The following is an 11,016-nucleotide window of genomic DNA, read 5'->3' as shown; positions in this document are numbered from 1 at the left end:
GTCGGACTTCCGGTCGTGCAACATTTACAGCCAGCATAAAGAAAGTTCCGCCAGTTGTGCCACTTTTGCCATAAGGACAATTCCTCCTCAATCTCGACATATTCATGGCCAGTGACACCCAGTCGTTACAGTGCAGTCTACTGCCTTGTCATTAAGAAGCTATCACCGGATCTCAGCGTGAGGTCACCATTATTGGAGTGATACTATTACAGAAGTCAATCAAGGCACAGAATAGAACGTTGGGCAGCTCTCTTGCTTCCAGGTGATTCCTTGTACTTCTCCACTGTGCTTCACCAATGTCTTGTCCGCTCGATGATGATCGATAAGTTTGCTGTCAACTCTGTCCCCCTTTTGCAAAAGGCACAATCATTTGTCAAAGTCTCACTTCCACGAAGAAATGGTGAAGAGCAGCCCTGCATGGCATAAGCCTGCCAGTAGCACATGACTCGTCTATCGGATACAAAACAGACTTTGCATGAATCAGGCCATGAGCCTTGTATGAAATTTCAGCGAGGGCCCCCTGCGCCCAGGGTGGTTATTGGGAACAGCTCATTGGGCGGCCGCTCTTTGGGCTTGAGGCACTGGCGCATATAGTATTCCAGCTTGTTCTTGTTGGCTCCCGTGTGCGTGTGCAGCAGCTCGCCTGCGCCGGAGCAATTTTTAGTTCCCACAGGAGACCCAAATATGTCCGGAGCCCTCATTGCTCGCACTACTGATTGCGCTGAGACCACCACTGTTGCTCTTGTGTCACACCCTGCACCCTGTCCCCACTTCGCTGCATGCTTCTGACTGCCCACATCGCCTCGTCTGGCTGGCCATCTTGCCAAGGGATTACTGATGGACTGTGCAATTGTTTGATCGTCCTGCAGCTTTGATGACTGTTTCCACTTGCTGAGCTTGTGAGTGGGCCTACCCTGTGAATGCGGGAATTAGCTAGCATAGTGGAATAGTGCAAAGTCCCCTGGTCCCACAGCAAGGAGAAAAGGGCGAATGTACTTCAAGCGTCAAGGGCTCGCCTCAATGACTGCCAGCAAGAGGGGCAGCAAGGATGTGCAATGGACATACGCCAAATAATTCTTTTCCACTACAAAGTCTTTTGCAGCTGAGCCCACCAGCATCACAATTATTCTACGCAAGGCAGCTCCCTCCGACAGATGCGACAGCGCTACTTTTCTCACGCACTCTAGCGTGAAGGGATCGAGTTGCTGTCAACCCACAAGCTCGTGCATTTGGGGTCTGCTTGCCTTGGAGGCGGCATGCAGCCGGGCAGGAAGACACCGGCAAATGGCTGATGCAGTTTAATCTACCCTTGTACAAGGGTGGTGAATGGCTGCGCGCACCGTTGCGGAAGAAGTAGAAGGTGGGCGTGACACGCGCCTTGAGCCGGTCCTTGAACAGGTGCTTGGCGGCTTCGCTGGCGTTGCCGTACATTTTCACAAAGCCCACCTCACGGTACGCCTGCGCCAGAGTCTGCGCCAAAACAATGCACATTATGTGGCTTGCTCTCTTTGACAAGCACAAAAGGAGTTTTGCATGCCTCTATTTTGCATGGCATGCGCATGCAAGGATGTTCAGCAAATACGGCTCTAGACTCGAGTGCTTGACTTATGGGATCGCTGGGCAACTTTTGGCTGGTAGCTTTGAGCAGAGGACATGCAATGAGACCGAGTCCATTTTGCAAGGGGGTTGCACGACCAGGCACGCAGCACTTCTCAAAACATGCAGAGCCAGCAGTAGTGAAGAGGTTCACTCAAATTATCAGCACCGTGATTATGAGCCCCCCTACGAGTCTTTACTTACCCCTGTTCAAGGTGCTGTAGAGGGCTTTGCATGGATTAGAGACCCCCTGAAGGTGGTCCTGCAGGGGTTTGGCAGGGGTCTTGCAGGAGCGGCACCAGGTAAAGCATCAGATTTAGTCACCCTCACAAGCCTGGCGCGAGCTCACAGGCACAAGGAGGTATGGATCAATTGGTCTACTCTTGTTTAGGTTTAAGTCCCTTGTTGGGCGCACCTGCAGGGGTTTGGCGAGGGTCTTGCAGGGGCGGCACCAGGTTAAAGAGGCCAGCAGCACAGTCAGCGATTCTTTGTCCTCGCTCAGCAGTGCATCCAATTCCTCCTCCGACTCTATCTCCACCACCTCGCCCGGGTGCATCTTGGGCCCCGTGTCCTGCATGCATGCGCGCCCAAGCACTCATTGTCTTGCAGCAAAACTATGCGTTTGAGTGAAGATAGAGTGCACAATACGTTCTGAATGCATCCCTATTCGCACAGACTACTTCAGAGCGCAAAATCTGTACATTGGATGCAAGGCAATGCGAGCGCCAGGAAGGCGGAAAGGGCTGCCTCGGTGCATTGAAATCAAGCATGACGGAAAGCATTCTCTACAAACATTGCAGACACTGCAGCTGCACGAGTCTACTCCTGTTGTTCGCACCAGCTGAGTCATCTGGGTGCTTTGCCTCATGCCATTGCAGCACAACTTGTTGCACATACAAATGTCAAGTAACCAGTCGTGCCAAACAGCTGGGCAGGCCATACCGTGCTAGAGGTGGCGTCCTCGGAGGGCTGCATCTTGATGTACTCCAGGATCTCTTTCAGGTCCAGCAGCTCATTGCGGAACATCTTCATCATGGTTGGGAATGTGACCTGCCCTGCACCATCGCATGCATGCAAACATTGAGCTCATTTGCAACCACATGATTGATCAGACCAGACAGAAGCGTCGCCCCATCAGACATGCACCACTCATTTTCAGAGCCATGTTGCGCATTAGTAATGAGGCCAGACATGTGCATGGACCCATAGAAAAATATCCGAACAATCGTGAAAACGGCGCATGCTGCCGGGTACGAAATCTCCCCATGCTCACACGGCACACATTTTCTGTCCTTTCTAACGATACCTGTTTTAACATCACCATCAGAATACTCTCCCGATGTGTTCTCATGTGATGCTCGTGTGCGGACTACATGGCCACCTCTGTGCATCATTAAAATGCAAACACAACTGCAGGACGGTAGGAACTGGGATTATTACGGTGCATTGGATCCCGCAGGAGGGACACCACACCTTTGTTGGAGATGTTGTACTCTGACATGATCTTTGTGAGCTTGTCATAGGGGAGTGGGTGTCCCAGGCTTTGGAACAGCGACGCCAGCTGCGAGGCATTGACAGAGCCTGCACGCAGGAGACAGCACATGAGTGTCTGAGGTGTCATCACACGGCGAGCCCCTGTCACTCTGCCATCAGCATCACAATGGCACAAGCATGGCCCATAAGTGTTGACACTGATGTCACCATCAGCCACTCGCAGAGTGTCTGCATGGCAGAGCTTTGGCAGGATTAATATGCTATCTTAGGAGAAAGGGAAAGAAGGAGCACCTTTTCCCTCAGTGTCAACAAGCTTGAAGGCTGCCTCATACTCCTCTATCTTGCCAGTGAAGAGGATGTTGTCCTGGGCCTGTGAGCAGCAACAGCATCCCTGAACACTAGATTACTCGGACGCCGTGACTGGATAGCTGAATTTATCACTAGAAATGCTTCTGCTCAACCCATGAAAGCAACTCTAGTGGCTGCAATGCAACAATGATGAATTGAGCAAGATCACAACACTGGGAAGATCCCTTTGGGCATTCAGTGGTGCTCACCAGCTTGCTAAACTCCTCAAACTGGATGACTCCTGTAAAGCATTCACCGACAGGATACTCAGAAACTCCTCTTATGCAGAAGGCATGCACGTGACATCTCAGTCATACAAATACACGGGATTAGTCTTGGAGGGGAAAGTTTCGAGAGCAAGAGCTCACCGTCATTGTTGGCATCGTAGTTCTGCATGATCCGGTCCAAGTCATCATCCTCCAGCCACCGCTGCATGCGCATGCACAGGGTCATCACAAGCACATAGTGATACTACACACAGATGGCTTGGACCCTAGGCATCAGACAGAATTCTTGCTGAATGTTGATGACAAGAAAACCCCATTGATCTTATACTGGACCAGGTGAGCTAGTGTGCTCCAAAGGCAGGAGGAGGGAGTGATATCTCACAGTGATGGAGTATTGAGCACCGCTGTCTGTGCTTTCCAGTAGTGCTCTCAGCTCTTCGCGATCAATCACTCCATTCCTGCCAACACAGCTGCATGTCAGTACTTCGAAGCTCTTCTGTAGTGCTGCCTGCCTAGAAATGTAGATTGAATTTGGTGGCCACAGCAGGGTGTTACTAACCCATCAAGGTCTGCAGCCTTGAAGCGAGCCTGCAAGGTGTCATAGCTGAGCTTTGCGTGCTTTGACCAGACCTCCGTTGTTGGGCCCCAGCTTGGTGCTTCTGTCTGCGTTGCAACAGAGGCAAGACTAAGCAGGTTTCCCCACCGGGGATTCAGCCCCAACAGTACACCATAAGAGCAATGTAGCAGCACAGCAACAAGATGTCTTGTATCCTTATCACAGAATGTCATTTTTCTGACTGTTACCTGCTCGACAGAGGCAGCTGCTGCAAGTGTTGCACATCTGGCGCGCTGTGATCTACATGAGCTCCCTGGTTTGGATGCTTTGCTGGGGCAACTACAGGCATGCGAAGGCTTACGTACATGTTCCAATCTGTAGTAAGCGCCCGGCAGGCTACTTTGTTGTAGAGCAGGGGCCTTGCAGTGTTGCATTCCTGAAGGTGCCTAGGGTTCTGCAGTTTGGTGTCCTGTTGTGCTTGATACAACGATCAGCAGTAAGTTCGACTTTTTTAAAAGACGAAGGCAATCTTTAAGACTCAATGTACGCCAGGAAGACGTTGTCTTACACACTGTCTTCAGCACCACTGACGTCGATCAGCACTACTTCTGACAAGGATATGGGAAGTCTATCGCGTTTGTGATCGGACAGGTTGTCCTTTCCGCACCCACTGAAGCAATTAGCGAGTACGAAATATAAATGATGATCAGACAGAACACGGTGACGAAGAAGAACAAAGAAACGCACTGACTAGGAACCCTGGGGGGTCCCCATCACGTGCGTACGGGCGGAAAGTCGAGGACGGGCGGCATAGTCGGGTTGAGCGTGGGGGCGACACCAGAAGTGGCGGAGGGCCGGCGGCCGGGTCCCCCGAGGGCATAGCGGGGGGCTTTACGGAAGCGGCGGTGGTAGCGGTCAGGGCGGCGCTGAGGCGGGCTCGAGGAAGGGGCAAGGTGCACCGAGGGGCGAGTGGCACGTTCCGACCGGCGCTGAGTAGGGAGATTCATGGAAAGAGGGGATGTTATGAGGGTGGAAAGCTCGGAAATAGGGGGATTGGAGGGTGGGGTGACAAGGCGGCCCGCGACAAGGCGGCCCGCCGGGCGTTTGCATTGGAGGTGGAAAGTGCGGCGTTGAGCCGGAGTCGATGATGCAAGCGTCTACGGAGGAGTAGAGGAAGGTGTGCCTGGAAAGAAGACAATGTCCGGACGAGACGTAGGGATGGGCAGTGCCCAAGCAAGAACCGTGGATTGTTACGCCGCGGTATCCCATGATCCCCACGTGGCTGCTTTGGAGAAAGGGGTGTCCTTAAGCCTGAATTGAGTGCCAGGTGGGACAAGGAAAAGCTGATCCCAGTGCCACCTGCTCCATAATTTGGGCCAGCAGTAGTCCAGATCGTCAAGTTGGCTACTTCCAACAGCAAACGTTGCCTTCAAAACGAAAGGGAACAACCGCTGTGGCCACCCGCAACTGGCAGACTTGGCAAGCTTCAAGTCAAGCAAAGCAACAATTTCGGATATGGTTGAATATATGCAAATCTCCTCACAAGAAGGTCTGCAGCATGCACAAGCAGTCCCCCGATCGCAATACATCTGAAGCCCAAACACCCTGTTTTGACAGACTATTCTCTGCATACAAGAATGCCAGCGCCACTAATGGTCGGTGACTATGACTGAAGCATCCTCAGTCGCCGAAGTGGTCCCTGTCATCTTCGTAGTACTCTGTTTCTCGCACAACGAGGTGATCGCATGCATACTTTCCCAGTCGTACATCAGCGTTCTCTTCCTCCTCTATGTCATACTCCGGCACATATGTGTCTGGCGGCGCCTCATGCATCTGCACACCTGCACACACACAGCCACAGCATGGTAAGAAACCACTGCAATCTGGGAGACATGTATCTCTGGGTGCATGCTTTGCGAAGTGGCACGCTGCATAACAATGCAGACAGCAATCAGCACTGATGTACAAAAGAACAATCTTCCATATTGCAAATGCCTCCTGAGTGCAGGACAGCATGATTGCTTTGGGAAGGAGAATCCAGCTGCCATACAAATGTAGTCAGGACAGGGCCTCCTAGAACGAGAAAGACAGAACAAGAGGGGAGATAAGACAGATGGTGGTGATGGCACGCTGGCAGCTGGCCAGGTCAGCGGTGAGGTGAGGGTGACTCACTGGGGGTGTGCGCCAGCTCGCGCAGGTTCTCCAGCACTTCCCTTTTTATGCGCTCGATGTCCGGCTTTGCATTGTTGTTGTCCATGTGCCGGTGAGGGGTCACATGAAGCCTGCAGAAAGTATCTATCCTTGTCATCTCGAGCACAGCGCATTGTCAGAATCATCCCGACAGAAACCCAGGACATGCAAGCCTTTGGAGACCAAGAAACACTGTATGCTCTTGGAGCGTCAGTCCACATGCAAGGATGCTGCAAACATCAGGATGCATGTGATTATAGCAGATTCTAAACCAGTTGCAACGGTGCAATAAAACTAATCAGCAGGGGAGAGAGGTAAGACCACACGGGATGTGAGCCCTGTGGGTACTGCGCGGAGGTGACAGGGCAATTGGTCACCTGTAGTCAGGTGCGTAGTACTCGTAGTAATCGTTGGGAGGCAGGTCGTCTGCAATGTTCTGGTCCACGAGGACTGCAGTCTCAGCTGTCCAGCACCGGGAGACATTGTTCTTTGTGTAGCCGCCACCTGTACGCAAGCACGATATGCACCTTAACGCACATGCTCCAAATTCGAGCGCTAATGCTGGTAGATTGCCTTTCACTGGCAGGTTCAGCTGTCCTTCAAGCACTGAGAGCTGTGCTTTGCAAATGAAACATGGCTGATGGCTTGCATCTTGCATGTCATCGTATTTATTCTAAAATCTAGTCAGAGGGGTAAAGTCTGCTGGGGACGCCCATTTACGCAAGACCCATGGAAAGAAAGCATGTGGGAGGTTGCAAAAGCTCTGGAGTGGATTTAAAGTGGAAGTGCGGGGTTAATTACCTCCTGTGACAAGCATGGGCACGTTGAACTTCTTCATGAAGCGCACAGCTTCTGCATGACCCTCCAGGCTCAGATTGAAGCAACCAAGCCGGTCAGCCGCCAGAGAATCCGCGCCTGCAGCATATGCACACACGTCAATCCATATCCACATTACACGATTGCTGAGGGTATCAGCCAGGCTTGCTCCTCTCCTCAAATTATAGACTTCTGCACTATTCACTGCCGCTGTCCTGTGCTGTTTTCACCCAGTGTGCAGAGGGCTCAAGCAGGTCTCCATCACACAAAACTGAGAAAAGATAATATACCAATCTCAATCCGTTGTCACATGCGCCACTGCTTCACGCCATGCCTGTGACGTTGTGATGCTGTGAAGATGGCAGTCAGGACACCAACAACGCGGATCCCTAATTGGACCACTGAATTGGAAGACTGAAAACAACCAGCCAGCGCAGATGTCTGCAAGCAGTGCCTCACCGCACTCAGCACATCCTGTCAGGAGGAGCATGCCGCGAGTGCTCTACAGCCAGCAAAATGACTAAGCACAAATAATACGGCAGGCAATGTTCGCACCGCACTGCAGCACGACCGCCCCAGGGCTGAAGACCTCCATGACCTTGGCCATGATGGGCTTGAAGAGGCGGTGGAATGTGGCATCGTCAGTGCCGTCCTTCATGGGAACATTTATCGAGTAGAACTTCCCATGCCGCTCTCCGATGTCCTTCAGGTCGCCCGTACCCGGGAAGAAGTAGTTGCCGTACTTGTGGAAGCTGACCGTCAGCACCCTGCATGCATGCATGCGATGACTAACCACCGAGTCATGATCAGGATTGCATGTGGCGCGCATCTACCCTTGCCACAGCCATGAAGTCGCTGATGGCATTGCATGTCTTGGCCTGCTTACAGCAATGCATGAAACTCGTCGCAAGCGCCATTTGCTACCGTTCCCATGAGGGCAATTGAAGCATGATTGTCTGCTTTAACTGTTGTGTTAAGCCTCATCTCTCAGGCACCACCCGACTTGACCCCCAGTTGCTGCCCACAGACAGCTAGAAAAGCTAGCAATTAAATAAAAAATCAATGGACTAAATTGAAAGGATCACGCCTTCTAATGATGAGAGAGGCCCCAACTGGCGGGGGGCGGTATAAACACTGAGCACTGTGCCCATGATTGATGGGTCTTGTTCGTGTCTGGCGTGTCCATCAAGGGGTAGGATTTGTGGCATTCTTTACATGCAGATTGTCTGCAGGCGCACCTTGCCTCTGGCAGGAAGGCGTGTAACAAAATCACTAGTCAATGATGACATTGCATCCTCTGCGCAGGCGTGTTCACCTGTCTGTAAGGTAGAATGCTTCCTCCACGCCGTCGCCATGGTGGATGTCAATGTCCACGTACAGCACGCGCGCATGGTATTTCAGCAGCTCCAAAATGCCCAGCACCAGGTCATTCACGTAGCAGAACCCTGCGAGAGATTGCGCCATCACTCTCAATAAGTGCTGCCATAATAACATCTTCAGCAACCGCTGCAGATTTCTAACAGAGAGCTTCCTTCACCATGCATTGAGATGCAAATGCACGATCTACACCACATATGACATGTATGTGCAGCATTCTCCACCCAATAAAAGCGACTGAAGTCGACGCATGGGCCTTTCTGTTGACTTGTGCTCAAAAAAGAATGCCGGGCAAGCAGGCAAGCGGGGGCTTGCGCTGAACAACGTTCAGCTGGCATGGATGGAGTTCTCATCACATGAAACTAATGGTACTGCAAGGTAAGAGACGACAGTATGAGTATGTCTCAAGCACGCACCAAAGGCCTTGGCCTTCTTTGCTGATGCAAATTATCCAATTCGTATCGCAAGGCTTGCAGGAGATCAAGGACGCTTCAGGTGTATGGGTGTGCGTCTAATCGGAGTGTTCTGCGCGGACCTGAAGCCTCGGCCTTCTTGGCGTGGTGCAGTCCGCCGCTCCAGTTGATGGCGATGTCTGCCAGCTCTTGGTTTAGCTTCACAGCGCCCTCCACACTCGCACCAGCATAGCGCCGGCAGAAGTCGTACAGCCCGTCGAACACCGGGCAGTCCTCGCCCAGGTTGAACTGCATCAGGCGACACACATTGTTGGCCGTGGGTAACCGATATACAACATAGTCGATACCCCTATTTTTGGCTCAGATTGCTCCACCAGCCCATCACACACAGGGCAGTGGTCCTTGCCCACAGTGAAGTGCATCAGGTGACGCATGCATGAATCATATTGCACCCGACAGCCCATCAAACAACATGCAGTCCTTGTCCAGGAATTGATTGAACTGAATGAGATGGAACACCTCGTTGGGTGTGAGCTCACACGAGGATGGACTTTGAATGACAGAAATGGGGTTTGGCAAGCCTTACAACTCTATTTCTTGGTCCAGTCACTGCCTTGAGCTTGCAGACTCAAAGCTCGCAGGAATCTGGTACTCTGCATTTGCCCGTACTTACGTGGCCCGAGAGGGTCATGCCTAATAATCGGCCCGCTCATCTATCAACTTGAAATAGCAGTCCGGAACAGTCCAGTTCTCATCACACCTATGACTGTAAGGACTTTAAGAGCGTGCCTGCACAAGCTGCTGATGCATCTCCTCCTGGTTGTCTGGGGTCACCCTCGCGAGGAAGTTCACATAGTCCTCGCTGTGGAACTGCATCAGCTCCATCGGGTATGCCATGCGCGGCCGCTGCATGTCACAAGATCGCTCAAGAACAGATTGGAGGCTGCAACATCTTACTCAAAACTTGGACTGGCCAAATGCCCCTGCCTTGCTGCTAAAACGCAGGATTGGCATCAGTGATCACCATATGTGCTTGGAAAATGTACTTGCTGCAGGAGTCGAGGACAGGTTTCGTCTACAAGGGGTGAAGTTGGGGCGCACATAGACCTCCAGCCGTTTGTGCAGATCATAGGCAAGCACGAGGTGGTGTGTCATGCACAGCCGGTGCGGTTTCATGGGGTGGTTGGCCCCATAGTACATCTCACCGAATTCGCCTGCACAAAAGCAGGAACGTAAGGTCAGACGAGGTCAGACTGGCCACAGTCAGATCGTTGCGCCGCAGAAGCTGGGATCCAACAATTAAGCGTCTACCATTGATAAGATGTATACAAGAAATTCCGGAGATACTCTAGGTCACCAGCGAGGCATAGAACGCACTATCATAGAAGTAGGCCACTTTCTTCTTCCTTTCCATCTTGCTCACGTTGTGCTGGAGGCTTCCTGATCAGCCGGGAGAGAGGTAGCTTGGCTCTCGCATGGTTCTGAGGACCTCTAAACCATTGAAATGAGCTAGTCCCACGTGAGCACTTCGCACTGGACGTTTCCAAGTTGCGCAACTACGTCGGCAGGCCCAGCAGCGCTGCGTTCGTCCAGGAGCCACTTGCCACTTCACGGCAAAGAACTCACATGCACCTGGCAAGACACAGTTGGCTCTCTTCCTCCCCAACCTCCGCAAATTGCTTCAATGACTTTGCCTCTGTTATAGATCACGTGATACTGCCAGCTGGTGCCGAATCGGTGCGCTTTATGTCCAGCGTGGCAAAGGGCAGCCTCGGATCTCAAAGCAGGAAATTTGCCCCACCACCTCACAACGCTTGCATAGTACCATAAACCACCACTGACAGCTGCTGGAGAAGCTAAAGACAGTCAAAGTGATCTCTACAGGGCAGTGTTGAGCTTAAGCGCTCGGGAGGCCCTGTAGGGAAGGGGGGGAATCGCCGACCTGAAACTCCTAGAACGGGCCAGGTTCTCGTAACTCTGGTCTGAGCTTCTTTCAACA

At 52.1% G+C, this 11,016-nt stretch overlaps 2 protein-coding genes across 2 annotated transcripts; both read right to left on the bottom strand.

The window, feature by feature from the left end:
• Window positions 1–506: 506 nt before the first annotated feature.
• Window positions 507–4,901, bottom strand: COCSUDRAFT_64362 (EF-hand; the record flags this gene model as incomplete). The annotated part of the gene is made up of 11 exons (XM_005652233.1): window positions 4,470–4,901; window positions 4,225–4,328; window positions 4,048–4,123; window positions 3,807–3,867; window positions 3,648–3,679; window positions 3,382–3,460; window positions 3,070–3,177; window positions 2,539–2,651; window positions 2,012–2,167; window positions 1,341–1,470; window positions 507–643 (listed from the first exon to the last, which is right to left on the bottom strand). The coding sequence occupies exons 1-11, from the start codon at window positions 4,653–4,655 to the stop codon at window positions 507–509; spliced, it is 1,182 nt and encodes a 393-aa protein (XP_005652290.1). The 5' UTR covers window positions 4,656–4,901.
• Window positions 4,902–5,745: 844 nt separating this feature from the next.
• On the bottom strand, window positions 5,746–10,622 carry COCSUDRAFT_52257 (class I RPD3 type histone deacetylase protein). The gene is made up of 10 exons (XM_005652232.1): window positions 10,395–10,622; window positions 10,119–10,231; window positions 9,807–9,923; window positions 9,140–9,305; window positions 8,543–8,672; window positions 7,783–7,994; window positions 7,213–7,326; window positions 6,789–6,915; window positions 6,394–6,503; window positions 5,746–6,062 (listed from the first exon to the last, which is right to left on the bottom strand). Exons 1-10 carry the CDS (start codon window positions 10,429–10,431, stop codon window positions 5,902–5,904), a joined length of 1,287 nt encoding a protein of 428 aa, XP_005652289.1. The 5' UTR covers window positions 10,432–10,622; the 3' UTR covers window positions 5,746–5,901.
• Window positions 10,623–11,016: the final 394 nt, after the last annotated feature.

Source organism: Coccomyxa subellipsoidea (assembly GCF_000258705.1).
Source record: "Coccomyxa subellipsoidea C-169, whole genome shotgun sequence".
Lineage (NCBI taxonomy): Eukaryota > Viridiplantae > Chlorophyta > Trebouxiophyceae > Coccomyxaceae > Coccomyxa > Coccomyxa subellipsoidea.
This window is presented reverse-complemented; position numbering and strand designations above follow the sequence as displayed.

Coding starts and splice junctions, on each gene's coding strand:
- COCSUDRAFT_52257 (XM_005652232.1), bottom strand. CDS start 10,431: ATGGAAAGGAAGAAGAAAGTGGCCTACTTCTATGATA. Junction 9,924..10,118: donor ACAAACGGCTGGAGGTCTAT/GTGCGCCCCAAC, acceptor TGTGACATGCAG/CGGCCGCGCATGGCATACCC. Junction 6,063..6,393: donor CGAGCTGGCGCACACCCCCA/GTGAGTCACCCT, acceptor GTGTGTGTGCAG/GTGTGCAGATGCATGAGGCG.